This window comes from Vigna angularis, chromosome 1, assembly GCF_016808095.1.
Source record: "Vigna angularis cultivar LongXiaoDou No.4 chromosome 1, ASM1680809v1, whole genome shotgun sequence".
NCBI lineage: Eukaryota > Viridiplantae > Streptophyta > Magnoliopsida > Fabales > Fabaceae > Vigna > Vigna angularis.
This window is the reverse complement of record NC_068970.1, coordinates 24,296,814-24,321,407: the sequence shown is the minus strand read 5'-3', so window position 1 is coordinate 24,321,407 and position 24,594 is coordinate 24,296,814. Positions and strand designations below refer to the sequence as shown.

Genomic DNA, 24,594 nt, shown 5'->3' with positions numbered 1-24,594 from the left:
CCGAAAAAGACTGGAGATTCTGAATCGTAAAGCAGTGGCTATGATTCGGAAATACATCGACAGAAGTCTCTTTGAGCATGTATCGACTTATACCAATGCGTATGAGTTATGGACAAAGCTTGAATCAATGATTTAAAAGAAGACTCCCAGGAACAAAGCTCACCTAGTCAGACGACTGTTGTGACCTCGGCAAGCCTACCGGATCGTTCAAGTAATAAATCAGTAAGTCCGAATATCGTTTCCCAAGAGATTTGTTATGTTTCACTAATTGTTTAAAGTTTACTAATTTAGCGATTAATTTTACAACACAAGTAAGATTTGCATACAGATGAAATTAAAGTGGTAAAAACAGATGAATTAAAGTTCACTGGGGTTGAAATTCAAGTTCATCACTCCGGTAATTTTCTACTAACACAATTCCTCAAAATTAAGCATCGACATCCTAGGCGCATGCAGTCCTGATTCCTCAGAGACAGTTCTTAATCATTCAAACTAAATTGCTAATTCCTTAGCTAATTCAATTATCAGATTTGCCTTAAACACAATGTCACAGATGACTAAAAATTCCCTCCTATGTCTAGGACTCGAAATCCTTTAGCAGTTCTATCCTAGGTCCGCGGTCTCATACATTTTCCAATGATTTAACCGTTCAAATAGCTCAGATTTCCATCAAAAGCATGAAAAATAAAGATAGAACACAAAATTCATACAAGATCATGCATTAATAGAGAAATTACAAAGAGTTTCAGAAATTTACTCTCAACCCCAGTGAAATGGAGTTTTAACTACACATATACATCATAGAAGAGAGAAATGATGGATTGGATGGTGGAAATTGGTGAATTTCCACCATGGAAGCCCCTTGGAGAAGCTGCAGCAGCGTCCCTCTGCTCCTCCCCGTTCCAGATCCCCTTTCTGCATCTCTGAATCAGCTTTTTAAAATAGAAGAGTTCAATAATTGAGTGGGCCATTTTCTGGACGCGTGTCCAATTTCTGGACGAGCGTCCCAATTCTGGACGAACGGCCCAATTCTGGACGAACGTCCTCTCTTGGTCATTTTATGGACGAGCGTCCTCTGACGCTCTGGACGAGCGTCCTCACTCTGGACGAGCGTGCTCTTCTTCGCGTTGGACGAGCGTCCTCTGCATGCTGGACGAGCGTCCTGGACGAGCGTTGGACGAGCGTTGGACGAGCGTCCTCACTCTGGACGAGCGTCCTCTTTCTTCTAAGTGGCGCCCAGGCGCCCCTTTCTATCTCGCGCCCGGGCGCGAACCTCTCGGTAAATTCGCGCCCGGGCGCGAACCTCTCGGTAAATTCGCGCCCGGCGCCCTTTTTTCCCGCGCCCGGGCGCGATCCTCTCGGCAAATTCGCGCCCGGGGGTCCTTTTTCTCGCGCCCGGGCGCGATCTTCTCGGCAAAACTGTGCCTATGAGTGTGATCCAAGTCTTTTATGATATCCAATCCTTATTTTTCATCAAAATAAACAACAAAAGCATCAAAAACATTTAAACAGTCCAAATTATACTTATATCAACAATTATACACTTTTCATGAGAATTAACACTAAAATTTACTCAAAAGCACAACAATTTAAGCAACAAAAACAAGTAAACTTTTCACCTATCAAACTCCCCCAAACTTATATATTTTCGTGTCCTCATGAAAATAGACAATAACAACACAAACAAACCCAACAAAGCAGTTAGTATTCCATCACATAATCTCTGTCACAAAAGTAGAGATTGTACTTACTTCTCCAAATATTCAGATCAAATGTTATACTTCTTTATTGACAAATTCTTGAATCCAAAATGATAAGACAACCAGAAAAAGAATAAAACCATAATGCTCAATCTGTGTTTATCTCAACCTGCAAGTGTTTACAACTCCAATTCATACTCAGATTGTCATCAACTACTTCATCAACTTTTGCAAGTCATCTCATATACACTTCAAACATTCTGATTTAAATCAAAAGGACTTTCTCAGGTTATAACTTGGCTTGGCTAGAAGAAACATGGTTTTACAAGGAAACAAAACAACACTAAAGAAGAGGAGAACAAGAACATAACAACATTGAAACTTTATTCATCAACTTCCTCTTCATTCATCACATAACACATTTTTTTCAATTTTTCTCTAACTTTGATACTTTTTCATATTTACATGATACAATAACCCTTTTTGTTTTTTTTTTCATCAGATTAAGATTCAACTGATTATGATTTCCCCCAAACTTAATTTCTACCTATCTCTTGACAAATATGTTTCTTGTTCTCTTCTCCTAGAGTGTTGGATAAGGTAGATTGTTCTGTAAGAAGCTCAGGGTTCACAACAAATATATATAAGGCTCAAACAAGATAACAATGGATGAATATTCACATATGGGTGGTCATCTGGCCAAGTAGCTAATTTCATCAAACAAAACTGCCTTTCTCATTTCTAAACCAGAATGCATCTGTGTTAATAAGAATTATGCAAAAACCAAATTCATAGCAATAACAACTTCTCACTTGCTCTCAAAGCTTTCTCAGTACACTCAGATATTCAACTTCTGGGTCACAATCAATCAGATTCAAGAACAAATCATATATAATCATAACACAAGTTCTAAAACTCAGATTTTTCAATAACAATCTCACAATCATGCCAGTTATCATTGGACAGAATTCCAAATTCAAATTCAAACAACAAACACACAATTCACAATCAAATCAAATCAGAAACATAAATCAATCCACACAACCTGACATATTCAGATTCAATCCACACAACCAAAAGAACTGAAAACATAAATAGATAGAGTTAGAAAGCTGGGTTGCCTCCCAGTAAGCGCTTGTTTAACGTCGTTAGCTTGACACTAAGAAGCACTCTGTGGTTGATCCAAGGGTTTGACATCATTCAGAAGTGAAGGTAGCAACTTCAAGTGCAACTTCTGTTCTCTTTTCTCTTCTTCCTCAGATGGAATCTCCTTTAAAACATCCAGATTAAGAGGTGAGGATATATGCTTCGTCTTCCGTGCAATCATGCAGACTTCTTCAAGTTCATCAATTAGAAAGCATGTATCTTCATCATTTGGGTGAGTCATTGCTTCAAAGACATTGAAATTTACTTCTTCATCCTCAACTCTCACTTTGAGCTTTCCCTCATCAACATCAATCAACACTCGAGCAGTCTTCATGAATGGCCTTCCCAGAATCAGAGGAATTTCTGTATCTTCTTTCATTTCCATGACAACAAAATCCACCGGAAATAAGAATTTATCTACCTTTACAAGAACATCTTCTACTACTCCCTGTGGATATTTGATCGACCTGTCTGCCAATTGTAGAGTCATGCGTGTGGGCTTTAACTCTAATTCTCCAATCTTCTTAAACATTGACAGAGGCATAAGATTGATGCTGGCTCCAAGATCAATTAACGCATTCCCAATAGCCAGTTCACCAATAGTGCATGGAATTGTAAAACTACCTGGATCTTTAAACTTTGGAGGAAGCAACTTCTGAATGATAGCACTGCATTGGCCCTGTACTTCTATAGTTTCTTCCTCAATATACTTCTTCTTCTTCTTAGTGAGCAAATCTTTCATGAATCTTGAATAAGCAGGTATTTGTTTCAGTGCTTCTGAGAAAGGCATCTTGATTTCCAATTTCTTGAAAATATCAATGAAACTCTGGAACTGTCTTTCCTTATCCTTTCTAGAGACAACCATTGGATATGGAAGAGGTTTCTCGTACACATGTTCTTTCTTTTTCTCTCCCTCTCTCTCTTTTTCTTCATCTCCATGTTTACTCATCTCATCTTTTTCTTCACTCACTTTTTTCTCAATCCCTCTTTCTTCCAGAATTCTTCCTGATCTTGTAGTAATAACATTGCAGTCTGCCTTTGGATTTACTTCAGTGTTTGCCCCAAAGTCCTTCTCTGGTTTTTCTTCCAACTTTTTAGCTAATTGACCCACCTGAATCTCCAAATTCCTAAGTGAGGCTTCTGTACTTTTATGGTTGGAAATTGATACCTGCATAAACTGCTGAAGAGTTTCTTCCAGTTTTGAAGTTCTTTCTGTCAGAGAAGGTTGTTGCTGAAAGTTCTGTGGAGGTGGTCTATTGAAAGGAATAGCATGTCCCGTACTCGGATGAGGTCTCCATCCTTGATTAAAACTTTGACGTTGATCATAGTTTGGCTGAAGACCTTGATTTCCCATATAGTGTACTTCTTCATGAGACATGCTTTGCACTACACATTGACCATTATTATGATCTCCTCCGCACAATTGACAACTCTGAACCATCTGATGTTGAAATTGAGAAACATTTTGCAGTTCTTTAGGTAGCTGAGATAACTTCTTCATTAATGTCTCAAGTTGCTGAGTCATAATCTTGTTCTGAGCTAGTAAAGCATCTTGAGTTTGAAGTTGAAGAACACCTTTTTGTTGAAATTGAGCTCTCTCACTCTGAACTTCATTATCATTTGCAGCCATGTTTTCAATCAGTTCATGTGCATCTTCAGGTGTCTTCCATCTGATATTACCTCCAGCTGATGCATCTAACATTAACTTTGTTTGAGATTTCAGCCCTCCAAGAAACAAATTTAACATTGTAGGCTCATCAAATCCATGAGTAGGGGTTTTTCTCAGTAGGCCTTTGAATCTATCCCATGCTTGACCTAGAGTTTCATCAACATCCTGTTGGAAAGAAGAGATCTCCTGCTTTCCCTTATTGACTTTGGAATGAGGGAAGAACTTGTTCAGGAATTTGGCAACCACATCATCCCAGACTGTCAGACTATTCTCTGGAAAAGAATTCAGCCACATTTTTGCATTACCAGCCAATGAGAATGGAAATAAGCTGAGTCGGATTGCTTCATCTGGAACCTGGTGAATCCTCACTGTATTACAGATCTCCATGAAAGTAGCCAAGTGAGTGTATGGATTCTCGTGAGATAATCCATGAAACTGATTATTCTGCACCAGATGAATAAGAGCTGGCTTCATCTCCATGTTAGCAGCATTCACCACTGGTCTTGCAATACTGTTGAAGTGCAGAGGTCCTGAGAAAGTGTTATAATCTGCAAGAGTACGTCTTCCTTGCCCAGAACCTTCTCCAGTGCGATTATCTTCCATTTCTTCTTTTTCTTGCCCAGATGAAAAGTCCAGAATTTCTTCAGAGATAGCAGATGATTCTCTAGATTCTCTACTTTGTCTCCTTCTTCTGCTGTTGTTCCTTCGAGCAGTTCTTTCAATTTCCGGATCGAAAAGTAGATTTTCAACCTGTTCTCTGCTTCTCATACAAAACACAAACTAAAAGAAAACAATCCAAAAATACACAATCTCTACAGATGATAACAAATATGTACAAGAATTCAAATATAATCACAATACACACTTAGACAATAGATAGCTAAAATCAACTAAACCAGATAAACAACAAACAATCAACGAAAACAAAAACAAATCCCCGGCAACGGCGCCAAAAACTTGTTGTGACCTCGGCAAGCGTACCGGATCGTTCAAGTAATAAATCAGTAAGTCCGAATATCGTTTCCCAAGAGATTTGTTATGTTTCATTAATTGTTTAAAGTTTACTAATTTAGCGATTAATTTTACAACACAAGTAAGATTTGCATACAGATGAAATTAAAGTGGTAAAAACAGATGAATTAAAGTTCACTGGGGTTGAAATTCAAGTTCATCACTCCGGTAATTTTCTACTAACACAATTCCTCAAAATTAAGCATCGACATCCTAGGCGCATGCAGTCCTGATTCCTCAGAGACAGTTCTTAATCATTCAAACTAAATTGCTAATTCCTTAGCTAATTCAATTATCAGATTTGCCTTAAACACAATGTCACATATGACTAAAAATTCCCTCCTATGTCTAGGACTCGAAATCCTTTAGCAGTTCTATCCTAGGTCCGCGGTCTCATACATTTTCCAATGATTTAACCGTTCAAATAGCTCAGATTTCCATCAAAAGCATGAAAAATAAAGATAGAACACAAAATTCATACAAGATCATGCATTAATAGAGAAATTACAAAGAGTTTCAGAAATTTACTCTCAACCCCAGTGAAATGGAGTTTTAACTACACATATACATCATAGAAGAGAGAAATGATGGATTGGATGGTGGAAATTGGTGAATTTCCACCATGGAAGCCCCTTGGAGAAGCTGCAGCAGCGTCCCTCTGCTCCTCCCCGTTCCAGATCCCCTTTCTGCATCTCTGAATCAGCTTTTTAAAATAGAAGAGTTCAATAATTGAGTGGGCCATTTTCTGGACGCGTGTCCAATTTCTGGACGAGCGTCCCAATTCTGGACGAACGGCCCAATTCTGGACGAACGGCCCAATTCTGGACGAGCGTCCTCTCTTGGTCATTTTATGGACGAGCGTCCAAGTGCTTCTGCTGGACGAACGAGCGTCCTCTACATGCTGGACGAGCGTCCTGGACGAGCGTTGGACGAGCGTCCTCACTCTGGACGAGCGTCCTCTTTCTTCTAAGCGGCGCCCAGGCGCCCCTTTCTATCTCGCGCCCGGGCGCGAACCTCTCGGTAAATTCGCGCCCGGCGCCCTTTTTTCCCGCGCCCGGGCGCGATCCTCTCGGCAAATTCGCGCCCGGGGGTCCTTTTTCTCGCGCCCGGGCGCGATCTTCTCGGCAAAACTGTGCCTATGAGTGTGATCCAAGTCTTTTATGATATCCAATCCTTATTTTTCATCAAAATAAACAACAAAAGCATCAAAAACATTTAAACAGTCCAAATTATACTTATATCAACAATTATACACTTTTCATGAGAATTAACACTAAAATTTACTCAAAAGCACAACAATTTAAGCAACAAAAACAAGTAAACTTTTCACCTATCAACGACTCGTAAAGTTGGAGTATTCTGACGATCAGAATATGATCGAGCATCTCAATACCTTCAAAGGTATTGTGAACCAGTTAATGAAAGCAGAAATGAAAATTGATGATGAATTACAGGCTCTTTTACTCCTTAGTTCTCTACCTGAGAGCTGGGACACGTTGGTGGTCCCTCTCAGTAACTCAGCACCAGATGGAAAGCTCAGTCTGGATAACATCACAGACAGTTTACTGAATGAAGAATCCAGAAGGAAAGAAAGGGGATCGAGTAGTCACTCAGAAGCCAATGTTGTTGAGAATAGAGGAAGGAGTGAAAATAGAAGCAAAGGAAAACGTGAAAAGTCACGAGGAAGATTCAAGTCTCGTTCCAAAGGTTTGACATGCTTTTATTGTGGAAAAGATGGTCACAAGAAGCCAGAATGTAGATTCCTGAAGAGAGATCGGAAGAATGGAACTGTACACCCTGATATGGTAGATCCCAAAAAGAAGTTGAAGGAAAAGACCACAACAGCGGTGGTATCAAATTATGAGAATGTGTTCCTTATCACTGAGGTAAACTATCTAAATATTGCTTTTGATGATTGCACTTGGATAGTAGATACCGGAGCATCTTTCCATGTTACTCCTCATGAGGGATTCTTCTCATCCTATCAAAAAGGAGACTTTGGAACAGTGAAGATGGGTAATCATGTCACAAGCAAAATTGTGGGCATAGGAGAAGTGACTTTGACGACACAAAATGGAAACAAACTTGTGTTGAAGGAGGTAAGACATGTACCAGAGATACGTCTAAACCTTATCTCAGTCGGTAAGCTAGATGATGCTGGAATGAACAACCAATTCAGCGATGGAAGATGGAAACTTTGTCAAGGAAGCATGATTGTTGCTCGAGGCAAGAAGGAAGGCTCCTTGTACTGCATGCAAGGAAAAATATACAAAGGAGAGACGAATGTTGCTCAAGAAGAAAGTAAGGAGTTGTGGCACAAAAGACTAGGCCACATGAGCGAGAAAGGATTAGAGATCCTTGTGAAAGATCATCTCCAAAGTATAAAAGGACAACCACTTGAATTATGTGAAGACTGCTTAGCAGGTAAGCAGCATAGAGTGTCCTTCCGTAGATCTGAAAGTGGAAGAAGAAAAAAGCATATTTTGGATCTTGTACACTCAGATGTTTGTTCAACATCTGAAAAGTCCCTTGGTGGAGCTCAATATTTTGTTACCTTCATTGATGACCACTCCAGAAAGCTGTGGGTCTATCCATTGAAGAGAAAAGATGAAGTTCTACGAATCTTCAAGGAGTTTCACGCCTCAGTTGAACGTGAAACTGGTAGAAAGTTGAAATGTTTGAGAAGCGATAATGGTGGAGAGTATAGAGGTCCATTCGAGCACTATTGCAAGACTCATGGGATCAAACATGAGAAAGTACCTCCCAAGACACCTCAGATGAATGGTGTAGCTGAAAGATTCAACAGAACGATTGCCGAGAAGGTAAGGAGCATGTTGTCTCACGCAAAACTTCCCAAGTCATTCTAGGGAGAGGCAGTGGTGACAGCAGCTGATTTAATCAACTTATCACCTTCAAGACCATTAAACGGTAAGATACCAGAAGAAGTATGGTCCGGTAAAAATGAATCATATCGCAACTTGAGATTCTTCGGATGTAAGACATCAGTTCACATTCCGAAAGATGAAAGAGCAAAGCTCGATGCTAAGGCGAAAGAGTGCATATACCTTGGTTCTCCAAGAGATGAATTTGGTTTCAGATTATGGGATCCTGCAAACAGAAAGATTGTTCGAAGCAGATATGTGGTGTTCTTTGAAGATCAAACGATCCTAGACATCAAGAAAGTGGAGAAACCAACACTTAAGCTGATAAGTGATCAAAGCCCTATTGTGATGAACAACTTAGGGGGAGAGACTCATCAAGCTGAGCCAAATCAGGAGTTACAACTTGATGAAATGGCTGAAGAAGCAGATCAACCTAATCTGACAGAAGAAGATCAACCAATTGAGGATGCTCCGCAAGAACCCCAATTGAGACGATCAACAAGACAGAAGCAACCGTCAAGAAGGTATTTTTCAGATGAATATGTTAATTTTACTGATGAAGGTGAACCTCAAAGCTTTGTAGAAGCAATGGAGACGGAAGACAAATGCAAATGGTTGCAAGCCATGGAAGAGGAGATGCAATCCTTAAAGGAAAATCAGACTTATGATTTGGTAGAATTACCAAAAGAAAGAAGAGCATTGCAGAACAAATGGGTGTTCAAGCTCAAGAATGAAGAGAACAACCCAAGCCCAAGGTACAAAGCACGAATTATCGTGAAGGGGTGCAACCAGAAGAAAGGAATAGACTTCGACGAAATATTTTCACCAGTGGTGAAGATGACATCCATTAGAGCAATTCTCGGTCTGGCAGCAACACTAAACTTGGAGATTGAACAACTGGACGTCAAAACAACATTCTTACATGGAGACCTAGAGGAAGAAATTTACATGAAGCAACCAGAGGGTTTTGAAGAACCAGGCAAAGAACACTTGGTGTGTCGTCTGAAGAAAAGCCTCTATGGTCTGAAGCAAGCTCCAAGACAATGGTACAAGAAATTCGATTCCTTCATGATCCAACATAATTTCAAGAAGACCTCCGCAGACCATTGCGTGTTTGTGAAGCATTATGAAAATGGTGAGTCCATCATACTTCTCTTGTATGTTGATGATATGTTGATTGTAGGGAAGGACAAAATTAAAATAGCTGCTCTCAAGAAGGCATTGAGCAAGTCTTTTGCCATGAAAGACCTGGGTGCAGTAAAGAAGATACTTGGAATGAAAATCTCCAGAGATCGTTCTAGAAGAATGTTGTGGGTATCTCAAGAAGATTATATTGAGAAGATTCTCAAAAGGTTCAACATGCACAATGCCAAATCTGCTCGTGCTCCAATTGCTGGACATTTCAAACTTAGCAAGTCTCAATGTCCAAAGAATGAAGAAGAAAAGGAAGAAATGAACAAGGTTCCCTACTCTTCTGCCGTGGGTAGCCTTATGTATGCAATGGTTTGTACAAGGCCAGATATTGGCTATGCTGTAGGAGTTTTGAGCATATACCTGTCGAATCCAGGAAAGGAGCATTGGGAAGCTATTAAGTGGATACTGAGGTATCTAAGAGGATCTGCCAAAAGTAGCTTGTGTTTTGGCAATGGAGATCTAAAGCTAATCGGATATTCAGACTCAGACATGGTTGGAGATGTCGATTCAAGGAAGTCAACATCAGGTTATCTGATTACTTTTGCAGGGGGAGCTGTTTCTTGGCAGTCAAAGCTACAAAAATGTGTGACATTGTCTACTGCTGAAGCAGAGTATGTAGCGGTGACTGAAGCCTCTAAAGAGATGCTATGAATGAAGAATTTCCTAAGTGAATTAGGACATGATCAAGATGATTATGTGGTGAACTGTGATAATCAAAGTATCATCCATCTAACCAAGAACCCCATGTTCCATTCACGCTCGAAGCATATCGACGTGCGGTATCACTGGATACGAGAAGCGCTGTATGAGAAGAAATTGAAGATAGAGAAAATCCATACAGACTTGAATTGGTTTGACATGATGACTAAGTCAATACCAACCAAGAAGGTTGAAGACTGTTGCCAATGTGCTGGTATATTGGTACCTTCTGACTAAGTCAAAAAGATAAAAAGGTCCATTTAAATGTTTATGGGGGAGATTTGTTGAATAAACAAACAAATGGACCCACCACTTGCTGAACAAAGTGAGAATTAATGCACCAAAAGATAGTGCACCGAAAGTTGGAGAAAATGTCTCCCATTTCTCCTTGTTTCACGGAACATGAGTGCACCTCACCAACTATGTTCCTTGGACTCTTGCACTCTCTTCTTCCATAAATTGAGAAGCAAAGTGAAGCAAAACACCCAACAGAGAAGAAGAATACCACCGTGAAGAAAAGAGAGCCACGGTGAAGGAGAGAAATAGAGTTTTTTTGTGTGTGAGAGAAATACCGAGAGGTGTAGACACAGTACAGTAGAAGATACTGTGAGTGTGAAAGTGAGAGTTTTGTATACCATCCGAGAGGGTGAGATTTACTGTGAGATCCTCAGAGAGTGAGAGAAACACTGTAATCCTACTTTTATAGTGGAGATATTTTTCTAGACTAGATCCCGTCGTTTTTTTCCGAGAGGATTTTCCACGTTAAAATTTCCAGTGTTAATTTTCTCTTTCCCTACGCTTTCATTTTTTACGCTTCCGCATAGTGCCCATTTTGGGGCTCACAGAGGAGGGAACAAGTACCGCTGTTTCCCAACAGATAGTGATATACTTTATTATATTTATCAATATATATTTATTTTATTAATATTTTTTGTTTATGTTTTGGGTGGTTGAGAATCACTATCAAATATTTTTTTTACATTTTTCTTGATATCATAATAAAATTTTAAATTCGCAATAAATGCATACATCTGACATGTATTTATAAGTCTTAAGATGGACTTATGATTAGCAAAATTGTAATCACGATCCAATACCTAATAAGTAATGTTTAGCAATAAACTTGATTAGAGGTTGTAATAAATTTGATTAGAGGTTATACTTAAAGTTACTTAATGTTTTCCACCTATCGTCATTCCTATGGCCGACCGTTTGAAGGCATAGACCGTACTAGGGTACGATAGAATTTATTATTTTAAGTACTTATTTTGTACAGAATTTGTAAAAAATATAGTTTATTATTTATAATATAATTTATTAATTTATATGATAATTTATTTATGTTTGTGGTGGAAATTTAACTTATATTTGCTTATTTGTTTATTTATTTATAATAACTATATGTTTAACTACTTTGTTTTTTCTTAATTAATATGTTTTGCATGATTAGAAGTGTACTATATATGTATTTATGGGTACATATTGATCAAAGTAATTCAATCAAACGTCCAATCTTGGAGAAGATCGATTAGTTACCATCAAAATTAGCTAATTTAAACATGTTAATAATCATGTTTAACAAAATTAGGTTGTGATTAGAGTGACCTTAATCAGAAGCTTATGGAGAAACCTAAATATAATTCAAATGTATGGTTGTTGAGACTTTTACGATGCATTTATTACAATATTAATTGCTTAATTGATCGAACTTGAACTGACTTAAGCATCAAAAGTATCTTTAGCATGTACACCCGATCAATTGAAGATTTGTCTATCCCAACAAGAAGAGGAAAACGTAAGAGACAAGAAAATTGTTTTAAATGGCTCAACTCCATACGCTAAAAATAATAAGTAAATATATTATTAACATTATCCATTATCATGCTGGATTCAAAACAATGACAAAAAAAATACAAGAATAAGATTATAAGAATACATTTTTCTTTTCATTAGAAGGTTTTATACGTTAAATCATTATCACAAGATTAAAAAGTTTTATACATTAAATCATTATCACAAGATATAGTGTATCAATTCATCTAATAAAGTTATATATATATATATATATATATATATATATATATATATATATATATATATATATATATATATATATATATATATATATATATATATATATATATATAACCTAATCAAAATAATATAGATCTTTAAATACAATACATAGATTACAAGACTTTAACAACTAAATTATTTAATCTTCAATGTATCTCTTGAATTAAAACATTCTTTAGGTCTTCAACACTTCTCCATGTATCATCATCGTCACCAAAACTTTTTATTGAAGCAATATGTTCATCTTTTCTTTTTGCTAACAATTGATTGATGTTTGTTTAATTAATTTGATTTTGTTTGAAACTTAGATGAATAATAATAATTTGATAACTAATTAATTGTGAATAAACTGGATAACTAATTTGTTTATTTTATCATTTATTTTCACTCTTTTAAATATCCCTTTTCACATTATTATTTTCTTCAACTTTTATTTCTACATACAATTTTATAATCTGAAATACTAAGATTACTATTGAATTTCTTAGGACATAACTTTGTGTTGACTAACCCTATTTATCATCTCTTTTTTTGTAGTAAATGACTCACTTTGAATTTTTTTTTTTACAATCGAACAACACAAACGAATGGTAGTATAAAGATGAACCGTTGAACTTAGTATTTGGACCTGACAACCTATAAAACTTTAGACGGTTATCTCAATCCTTACACCCGAAACATATATAATTTTGCATAACTTTTTTAATAATTTTTTTAGATGAGTTACCACTTAAACTGATAAAAAATTTAATAATGCATATAGCCCAATCTAATTGCTAAAAATATTTGAACTGTAATTAAATTAAGCTTACACATTTTAAATTTATACATGTAATATTTGAAGATTTTATCATTCATATTACTTTTCTCGTATGTCATTTATTGAGAATTATTTTTTAAAATATATTATTTTGTTAAATAGTTTTAGTATGTGTTTCGCTAATTTACTGCTTACACGTATTAAAAGACATGGATAGTGAGCATTTAAATCTGCCATTTTTTGCAGAAATGCACGCAAAAAAGAGTGAGAGTTGTTCAACTCATTAATCCTTCTCATGAGAAGAAAAAACAAAGAGAAAAACAGGTAACATCACACATTTGACTCTCTTGTCCTTGTTTTTATTATACATATAGAGATAAAATTATAAAACTGAGATTTTTTTTAATTCAAACAATTAACTTTGTAATTATTAACTTATAATTAATGCAAAATAATGTTATTTTGTATTTTGGAATATAACAATTGAAAAGATTGTTATAATAATAAATAATAATGTTATTAATATTCATAATAAAATTTATAATAACATTAGTTTATAATAATAAAAATAATTTAGTTATTTTATAATAATAAAAATAATTTAGTTATTTTATAAATATATCGTTTAATAATTTTTTAAAATTATCAAATCACTCATAACCAACTTTCTGTTCACTCCCCTTTATCTTTCCGCTCATTTACATCCTTTCCCAGAACTAAAATCACTCCTTAAATAACAACTATTTTGTCTTTACTGGAGGCCGTTAGGAGGACGTTACAAACTCGCCAACCATCATGGAATGCAAGCAAAATTTTTAGAAAACTCGTGTAAGCAGCTAAAATTTTGATATAAATAAATTGAACCTACATATAATACACCTAAAATTTTGATATAATAAATTGAACCTATAAGGAAAGAAAAACTACGACTTTCTAATCTACAAAATTATGCCCATATTGCCATGACTGACATGCCGCCAGCACCTAGTAAAACTGCCACAAATGCTAGAGCCATTATCTTTGTACTGCCTTGTATCTTAGACCCCATAAAATCAGGAGCCAATAGTTCAACCAGTGCCATATAGTTCAAAAGTCCTGCAGATATAGCATTCAGAACCCCCTCTACAATAAGCGACTTTGAATTAGTGTCGCTGTAAACATTCGACAATGCGATCCCCAATACAATTCCCAATGGAGTTGTAGTTGAGAAGAAGAAAACCATTATAGCTTTCACCTTCATTCCATATTCAGCCTGTCACAAAAATATCAAACTATTCTCACTCACTTCTTTAAATGCAACCACAAAATTATATCTTCTTAAATCACACTGACATCCATTTCTTTCCTTAATAAAAAGATACTAAAATTCTAATAATTAGTTAATTAATTTAATTATATATTTTTAATTATTTATTTATTTTCATAATAAAACAAAAAAAACCCATAACTTTTAATATTTGTGAAAAACAAATTATAATTGGTAAGGGTATATATAAAGTTATTCACCAATTCCTTAATTAAGGTTAATACATTTCATCATGTTTCGTTCCAGCTGCAAATACATTTTTTATCTCCTAGAAAATAGTTAGCTCTTTTGAATGCTTTTATTGTTAGTGAAAAAATTACATGTATGATTCCCAATTTCGATAAAAACGATGTAAATTGTAAATCACAATGATCTACATTGAAAAAATATTTCTATTATTAGAGTGAGTTAAAGTGTATTTAATCTTTTCTTTTTTTCTCCTAAATTGCACAACTAAATTATAGATGGTGAGATAAGATGACTGACCTGAAGTATAGAACCACCTAAGCCCATTCCTTCAAACATTTGATGGAAGCATATCGCAGCAATGAGAGGCCTAATCGTGCATGGATTCATCGAAGCTCCCATTGACAAACCAATCACTACTGAGTGCACCACAATCCCTAACTCCAACACCTAAATCATTCATCAAATGTTAAAGTACTCTAAAACAACCATAACAATTATAAAAACTATTTCAAATCACTCTCAATTGTTTTATTAGATTAATTAATAAGGACATTTTAACTAAATATATATCTATTAAATTAAATGTCTTAATTAATTTATATTCAATAGATTTAAACATGATTAAGATATGGAGATTCCAGTTTAATTTGGGAAAATAGAAACCTAATTGTCATTGTTGTGTTGATATATTTTACTTAAGCTTTGACAACATCATTTCATTTGATTTTTAAAAAATTAAAACTACAATTGTTAATTTTTGATATTGAAAAGATAACTAACCTGAGCCACAACACGAAACCTCAACAACTGTCCGGCATCCACGATATTTGCATCTCTATCTGCATGTGCAGGCACATCATGTCCATGACCATGACCGCATACTTCCACTTCCTTCCTCTCTCCGGCTTCAAGGGAAGCGGAACCGTTAGCGTTAGCGGTAGTGGCAGCGAGCTTCTTCTTGAAGAAACTGATGGAGTAGGAATCAACGACGAGAGTGAGAACCGCGGATAACATGGCGATGAAAGTGGTGAACGGAAACTTTCGCCACGGACGTTCCGGCAGGCACTCCGAAGTGAGATCTTCAAAAGAGTCCGGCAGCACATGCATATAACCTGTGGCGAGTATCACGCCGGAAGCGAAAGCCTTCACGAGTACGAAAAGGTCGCGGTCCGGTCGCAGCGCGGGAACAGACCGGGAGAACAGGGGAATCGAAACTCCGATCACGCTCGTAACAAGAATACTGAATATGGCTATTACCTTAAGTTTCAACGACTCCGCCTTGTCCCGACAGCCTTCATCCCTAGCGTTGCATTGCTCCGCCGTGGTAGGAAGCGCCTCCGCCAGGAGAAGAAAAACGATGGCGGTTATTATAACTACAAGACGAGGTGCCATGGGAGACTAAAATTGAGTGTGAGGAAGAGTACGTGAGAATGAACGGTGTTTTTGAAAAAATATTAAATGTTTCTAAAAGCAAATTATTGAATAGCAACCAAGCCTTTTAATAGTGATGTGAAACTAACGTTGCTCTCACTAAATATACGTAACGAACTCAACACAATGTAACAAATTTGGATGCTCGTGTCTGCGTGTGCTAGGTGTGGGCCTCCACACACTTTCACTGTTTCACTTCCATGCTGACGCTAGTGTTCCACATGGTGCAACTTTTTCGTTTGCAATCTTTCACGTGCCGAGAAAACTTTCGTAAAAACTCAAAAACCACTGGGCTTGAAAACCATAATTAGGTGTAATATTCTATAATTAACATTGTTAATTTCATGTTTATTAAAAACATGGAAATAAATAAAAATATTTCTTCGTATTTCAATATTTTATTAATTAAGATTTGTTAATCAATTAAGTTTTCATTACTTCATTATTGCAAAATATGTTTTAAAATGGAAAGTTCTTATGATCACAATGTCACTACTAAAATAAGAGTTTTGACTAAGTTATTTTTTATTTTTAACATTTCTCAAAACATCAATATTATATTGAGGTAGGGCTAGGCAAAAATAACTGATTTGTACTATAATTAACTATACTATATTATACTTAAAAAAACTGATCCACTTTTTATTTTATGGTTTAGTTTTTAAAAACTGAACTTATAACAGTTTCGGTTCAGTTAACTGTGAGAACTGTATCTACTCTTTTCTCTTATGTAGTTCCAATTCAATTGCTCCGTCTTACTAAGAAAACGTTAATATTAATAAAAGAAATCGTTCAAATAAAAAATTAATAATGAATTTTTTAAGACAAAATTTTTTTATCACAAATTTTTATATTTTTTTATGAATAAACGTATATTACTTTTTAAATAATATTATTTTAAGTAATAAAAGTAAAATATATATTTTTTAATTTAATTTTATTAAATGATTAAGTAATATAAATCATAAAAAAAAGACTATATAAAAAAATAATACTTTAAATATATTATATTCTTTAACATATTATTAAATATGTAAAAATATGTTAAAAAAACTTTTAATGATATTAAAATGTGTGTAAGCGCACACTAAAATAACTATTTATTTTAAAAATCAATTTACTTTAAAATAAATATCAATATTATTATTTTAAAATGATAGTATTTTACATACTAAAACTAAAATATATTTTTTAACGTTATATTTAATTAAATGAATATGCATAAAAAAATAGTATTGTAGCAAAAATAATTAATATTATAGAAATATTATATTATAATAATTAATAAATATTAGTTTAATTTTTACATAATAAAATATAAATAATTGATTAATAAAACAATTTTACGAAAGAACAAAATAAATATAAATAAAAAATTATTTTAAAATAAAAGAAGTAGATAAAAAGATAAAATTAATTATATACACATATAAAACAAAAAAATATAAATAAAAAATTAAAAAAAATAAATATAAAAGTAAAATAATATTCATGAAAAAATAAATATAAATAAAAAAATAAAAAATAAAATAAAATAAAATAAATAAATAATAAAATAATTTCCATACACATATAATAATAATATAAATATAAATAAAATAGAAAATAATAATATCAAATAATTAAAAAGTTAATTTGTAAGACACTTATGAATAAAATAAAATAAATATTAAAATAAATTTCAATTAAAAAAAACGTGTATTGTTATACTATTCAGTTTAAAAACTAGTACAATTTAGTTTAAAATTAGTATAGTTACTAGTTTAGTTTAGTTTATATTGTAGTTTAGTACAATTTAGTATAGTTCAGTTCAGTTTGATAAAACAAAAAACAGTTCAGTTCAGTTTGTCTGAACTGTTTTAGAGTTCAGTTTAGACAAATTAGTTTTTAGTTCAGTACAGATTTTAGTAATACAATGCAGTTCAGTTCTATTTGCCCACCCCTATATTGAAGGATGTCAATTTGACATTAGAAAGTAAAAAATGTTAATTTACGTCGAAAATAATCTTTTTGATGTCCTTTTTACAAGGTCACGCCTTCCTCGTTCAGCGAAGGTTTCTCTCTGAAATTGAAATTGTAAGTCTTTTAGCATTTGAAAGTGCACTTTCAGACATAAATTAACGACGAAAAGTTCATTTTGTGACGTTTCTTGTGTGTGTTTTTTTAATAAAAGATTCATTTTTACATTTTTACCAAACCTAAAAAGTAGAAAACCGGTTTTGACATTTTATATATCTAGAACTCATGAGCAAAGTCTAAACTAATCACAATTCAAATTAAAAACTAAACCTATCAAAATACAAAGTATTGAAAGTAAACTATGGTATGGTCTAACTCCATCTCTCTAAAAGACATGTTACCCATTCTTGTCATTTCTTCATCATTGTCTGTTTGTTGAATCGCTGCAAAAACAAGACAACTTTCTAACATCAATTGACGTTGAAATGTGCACTTTTTGACGTCTCTTGTGTGTTTTTTTAATAAAAGATTCATTTTTATAGTTTTATCAAACCTGAAAAACAAAAAACCAGTTTTGACATTTTATATATCTAAAACTCATATGAACAAAGTCTGAACTAATCACAATTCAAACTAAAAACTAAAGCTATCAAAATACAAAGTATTGAAAGTAAACTATTGTATGCCCTAATTCCATCTCTCCAAAAGATATGTTGCTCATTCCTGCCATATCTTCATCATTGTGACCTATGTTATTGGTGATGAATTGTTGAATCGTTGTTGAAACAAGACAATTTTACTATATTTGTATTCTAATGTTCAAAGTTGAATGTGATTTATAAGATGTGAAAGGTATATTATTATCTTAGTCTAGTCATTTATAATTCATGCTCGCATAGTCTTGATCCAATACATGATGTAGTATCCATATGTCTAGGAATCTGACTGCACACTAAACATGACAAAGAAAATAAGCAAATATGAAGGTCTAAATTTCATATACAAAAATTAATAAGTTAAAGATCAATGAAGCCCACCTTTGGATAGATTATTTGAATTTGTTGTGCTCTTAATCTACCCACAACTCTAATTAAATTTGAAACATTTGAAACATAGGTTAATATATTAATATCATAATGAATTGATATGAAAGAATGTAATACTTACTAAACCATCATTTGCCAATGGCCCCTATCATGAATCACAAATAGTTAATGGATTAATTAAATCTTCATAAAATTGTATAATGAGTAACACATACTCATCAATGTATGGCACGATATACATCTCTCTTTTGGACTCAGTCATCCATGTTTGCATATATGATTACTTGAATTATGTTGTGTTTCGAGATGGCTGAATGGTTTGAGGTTCAAATAAGTCATACATGGATGTCTAACCGTGGTCCACAATGATAGTGTCCATGTACCTAGAACAATAAAGTTAAGTGTGTGTGTATATATATATATATATATATATATATATATATATATATTAAAAAGTAACAATTTGAATATTTAAAAAGAGAAGACAATGAAAAATATTACATGCACCATAGTTGTATGATTGGAATGCTTAACATCATTTAGAGTAATATATACAATGACACATGACTTTGAAGACCAAATACTCTTAAGTCTTACTTCAACTCTACCGACCCTTTATTCAACTTATGTAATTTTCTCATAAACTTTGATATAGTTTCATCCTCTTTTCTTGCCTCATCATCTTCATGGCTCACTTAAGCGGTAGAACTGAAATAAACATTTTAAAATTTATGAATCATTTATTTCTCTTGGACATAAAAATACTAATAACAATATAATATCTATGGTGGGTGAAAATATGACATGATCAAAGCCTTAGGCCAAGTTATAAATGTACCTAAGGTCTCCTCCACAAATTATATTTTAAAAGTTGACACATGTACTTGAGCATATGGTCTATAACTTTATCAATTGTCACCCAAACATATTAGAGTAATAGAGGAAGACCATGGGAGATTTTCTACTTTCAACCCATATGAGTCAAGACCAAACCATGTAAGAAAGTCAAATTGAAATATATAATTAAAATAGACATTAAAAAATAAAATCACACAAACTGATATCTCTATTATTAAACACCAAAGTATACAATAAATCCTTAATCTAACAACTTTGCCTTTTAAGCTCACCTTTTCATCAATAATTTCAATGCATTTTTCTCACATCTCATTATCATAAAAAAAAATTGTATTCATACACTAATTTTTAATTCATATCCAAATATATGTTTTTTTACCATATTAATTATATTAAATCCTTAGGTCTATTATTAATTTTATTTAAACACAAAATTTTCAAAAATTCATTCTTAAATGTTTTACACTTACAAGTTTTTTATTTTTAAAAACACAACAACAAATATTCTAATATATGTGTCATCATATTTATCAAATACATATTTCATTTATCCACATTTTCATGTATTACAAATCTATTATACAATAAAAATTAACTTTGTTATTTAATAATTTTTTCATTAATTCGTGAGTTCGATTTTTTTATTATTTACAAAAGTTGTGATATTAAATACATTTAAATTACTTATTTTGTCTATTTATAAGTTCTCTTCATCTTCTGTTTTTTTAATTAAAAATAAGGAAACATTAATATTACATCTTTCAATTCAACACATCTAATTAATTACTTAACAAAATATTTATTTTTCTAAAAGATATTTTTTAAAAAAATATTTTTATAATTAATTATTTCTTAAAAAATATATATTTTTCTAAATAAATATTTCCTAAAATAATTAAATTTTGTGTATTCTTTTTTATGCAAGGCATGGTATCTGTGTAATATTTTTATATTATATATAGTCTGCAAATTTTAGAATATGTGACGGAAGTTAAAATAACATAAGACATGTTGCTAGGTATTTTTCAGAAATAGAAAGTTTCTTGATAAAATAATTACTTATTATAATTATTAACATGTTTGAGTAAGAGTGTTTCATTCTACACCTCCAATTGCACCTTTAAAAATTTCACTTTTAACCTTTTGACATTCGATCATGTACCTCCAACTTTTTCAAAACTTTCATTTTTAACTTAAATAAATATTTTTTCATTTTCTTTTCTTTTTTATTAAAAACAATCTTCTTCAGCTTAATAATAATATAATTTAATTTAAAATTTAAATATTATTTAAAATAATTTTGTATTTTAATAATTATTAAAATATAATTTATATTATAATAATAGTTATATTAAAAACATAAAAATAAAATAATAATAATAAAAATGATAATAATAATAATAATAAATAATAATAATAATAAATAATAATAATAATAAATTTGATTTAATATATTCAAATATATTAAATTATAATAGAATATTAAAATAAATTAAATAATTATTAAATTTTAAATAAAAATGAAAATTTTAAAAAACTTATTTATATATTAAAATTTGTAAAATATGTTAATACTTTTGCTTTTTATTTAAAATTTAATAAATATTAAACTTAAATAAAATTATAATATTACTTTTTATATTTTAATAATTAATAAAATATGATTTATATTTTTAAAATAGTTCTATTAAGAAAATTAAAAAATAATAACTAAAATAAGAATAAAAATAAAAATAATACCTAAAATCATATTTAATATATTTAAATATATTGAATTATATTAAAATATTAAATTAAATTTAATAATTATTAAAATTTAAAAAAAACAAAATTTTGTAAAATTTGTTAATTAGATATACATATCCTATAAGTTATATATCGGATATCCAAAATGATTTTTAAAATTTTATTTAATATATAAATTTTAATAATTATTTAATTTAATTTAATATTTTAATATAATTTAGTATATTTAAATATTTTATTTAATATAATTTTATTTGTTATTTGATAAATAATTGTTTTAAAATTTTATTTTTTATTTAAATTTTAATAATTATTTAATTTAATTTAATATTTTAATATAACTTAATATATTCAAATATATTAAAGGGTTAAATATGTTTTTCGTCGCTTAAGTATCACACGATTTTGGGTTTAATCCCTACTCGAAACTTTGATGGTTTTTAGTCCTCATAAATTTAAAACTCTTACTATTAGTCCTTAAAATTGGATGGCGTTAACTTTTAGTAGATGTGGCAAACGGCGAGACCACGTCTTATGTCAACTTGCCTCTTCACTCTCTGCCACGTTGCTTGTGCTTGAGAACTTCGTTCGTCTTCTCCGGCAGAGCCTAGCCTCCATCAGACCAGCCGCCGTGCCGGACCTTCTCCCCTTCCTCTGATTCGGCGCGACCCAAAAGCAGGGGTTATCATCCCCATTTCGGCGAAGCAGACGGCCGCCAACATCCACTGTTCCGCGCCGTCAACACTTGCTCCATGGCATTCCAGAAAACACGAGCATCCATGGCATTCCCAGAATCACCTGAAACTCAGACAAAACCAGAAAACGCGAGCAACTCCAATCGCACGCCGAGTTCGCTCCGACCAATCGAGAACCACAGCCAAGCGAAATCCCAAATTGTGAGTGCTGCGACGAACCCTAAATCGCCTAAGCCTCTCCGTCATCGCGCCTTCATCTCGCAAGCTCCCCTGTAGCGACACCATCCTCCATCAACGCCAACGCGCAAAATCCTTGCAAGCCGCGGCATCCTCCCTTGCGTCACCACCGTCATCCAGAGGCGCCATCACCTGCAACAAACCTGCAAATCCAAAAATACAGCAAAAACTCCATTCGCCACCTACAAGAGAGCAACCCTTCCCTTCTCGCGTTCTTGGCTCATGACGGCGTAAGATAGAAGAGAAAAATCGTGGCGGAGGTGCAGGGGCAAGTTTCCCCAATCTGGCAAACCCTAATTTGGGGTGGAAGGGGGCTGACACGTGTCAGATTCTTATTGGCCAGATAAAAAGAAAAGCAACGTGGCAGAGAGTGAATAGACAAGCTGGCATAAGACGTGGCCTCGCCGTTTGCCACATCTACTAAAAGTTAACGCCGTCCAATTTTAAGGACTAATAGTAAGAGTTTTAAAACTATGAGGACTAAAAACCATCAAAGTTTCAAGTAGGGACTAAACCCAAAATTGTGTGATACTTAAGGGACGAAAAACATATTTAACCCTATATTAAATATTTTATTTAATATAATTTTATTTTTATTGTTATTATTTTTATTTTTATTATTTTATTTTTATATTTTTAATATAATTATTATTATAACATAAATCATATTTTAATAATTATTAAAATATAAAATTATATTAAATAATATTTGAATTTTAAATTTAGTTATCATTAAAGTGGTGTAGAGTTCTTTAACAAAAAAAGAAGAAAATAAAAATATATTTATTAAAGTTAAAATTAAAATTTTCTATAAAGTTAAAGGTGTAGAATAATGATGAGATTTCATAAGGTTAAAAATGGAATTTTTGAATATATAGGATAAGATTTTTGAGGTGTAAGATGAAACACTGTTTGATTGAGTAAATATATCTGAAAAGTCATTTTACGAAGGTAAAAGAAAGTAGAACAAACCCATACTTTCAATTTCTAGGGAAACAATTTCTTCCTGTACTTCCTTTTCTACGGAAATGACATGTATTTATAAGTCTTAAGATGGACTTATGATTAGCAAAATTGTAATCACGATCCAATACCTAATAAGTAATGTTTAGCAATAAACTTGATTAGAGGTTGTAATAAATTTGATTAGAGGTTATACTTAAAGTTACTTAATGTTTTCCACCTATCGTCATTCCTATGGCCGACCGTTTGAAGGCATAAACCGTACTAGGGTACGATAGAATTTATTATTTTAAGTACTTATTTTGTACAGAATTTGTAAAAAATATAGTTTATTATTTATAATATAATTTATTAATTTATATGATAATTTATTTATGTTTGTGGTGGAAATTTAACTTATATTTGCTTATTTGTTTATTTATTTATAATAACTATATGTTTAACTACTTTGTTTTTTCTCTCATTTTCTTAATTAATATGTTTTGCATGATTAGAAGTGTACTATATATGTATTTAGCGGTACATATTGATCAAAGTAATTCAATCAAACGTCCAATCTTGGAGAAGATCGATTAGTTACCATCAAAATTAGCTAATTTAAACATGTTAATAATCATGTTTAACAAAATTAGGTTGTGATTAGAGTGACCTTAATCAGAAGCTTATGGAGAAACCTAAATATAATTCAAATGTATGGTTGTTGAGACTTTTACGATGCATTTATTACAATATTAATTGCTTAACTGATCGAACTTGAACTGACTTAAGCATCAAAAGTATCTTTAGCATGTACACCCGATCAATTGAAGATTTGTCTATCCCAACAAGAAGAGGAAAACGTAAGAGACAAGAAAATTGTTTTAAATGGCTCAACTCCATACGCTAAAAATAATAAGTAAATATATTATTAACATTATCCATTATCATGCTGGATTCAAAACAATGACAAAAAAAATACAAGAATAAGATTATAAGAATACATTTTTCTTTTCATTAGAAGGTTTTATACGTTAAATCATTATCACAA

The 24,594-nt window shown here is 32.5% G+C and overlaps 1 protein-coding gene and 1 non-coding gene across 2 annotated transcripts; one reads left to right on the top strand and one right to left on the bottom strand.

Annotated features, from left to right (window-relative positions):
- The first annotated feature begins 4,606 nt into the window (after positions 1-4,606).
- Positions 4,607-4,709, top strand: LOC128195152 (small nucleolar RNA R71). Its single transcript, XR_008246724.1, has one exon. It is a non-coding gene; the product is annotated as a small nucleolar RNA R71 (small nucleolar RNA).
- A 9,348-nt stretch (positions 4,710-14,057) lies between these two features.
- Positions 14,058-16,079, bottom strand: LOC108328636 (fe(2+) transport protein 1). The gene is made up of 3 exons (XM_052869912.1): positions 15,413-16,079; positions 14,930-15,079; positions 14,058-14,389 (listed from the first exon to the last, which is right to left on the bottom strand). Exons 1-3 carry the CDS (start codon positions 16,022-16,024, stop codon positions 14,084-14,086), a joined length of 1,068 nt encoding a protein of 355 aa, XP_052725872.1. The 5' UTR covers positions 16,025-16,079; the 3' UTR covers positions 14,058-14,083.
- Positions 16,080-24,594: the final 8,515 nt, after the last annotated feature.

Excerpts from the sequence above, each read along its gene's own strand:
- LOC108328636 (XM_052869912.1), bottom strand. The coding sequence starts at position 16,024 with ATGGCACCTCGTCTTGTAGTTATAATAACCGCCATCGTTTTTCTTCTC. Across the intron at positions 15,080-15,412 it reads GGTTTCGTGTTGTGGCTCAG|GTGTTGGAGTTAGGGATTGT; the intron begins GTTAGTTATCTT and ends TGAATGATTTAG. Across the intron at positions 14,390-14,929 it reads TAGGTGGTTCTATACTTCAG|GCTGAATATGGAATGAAGGT; the intron begins GTCAGTCATCTT and ends TTTTTGTGACAG.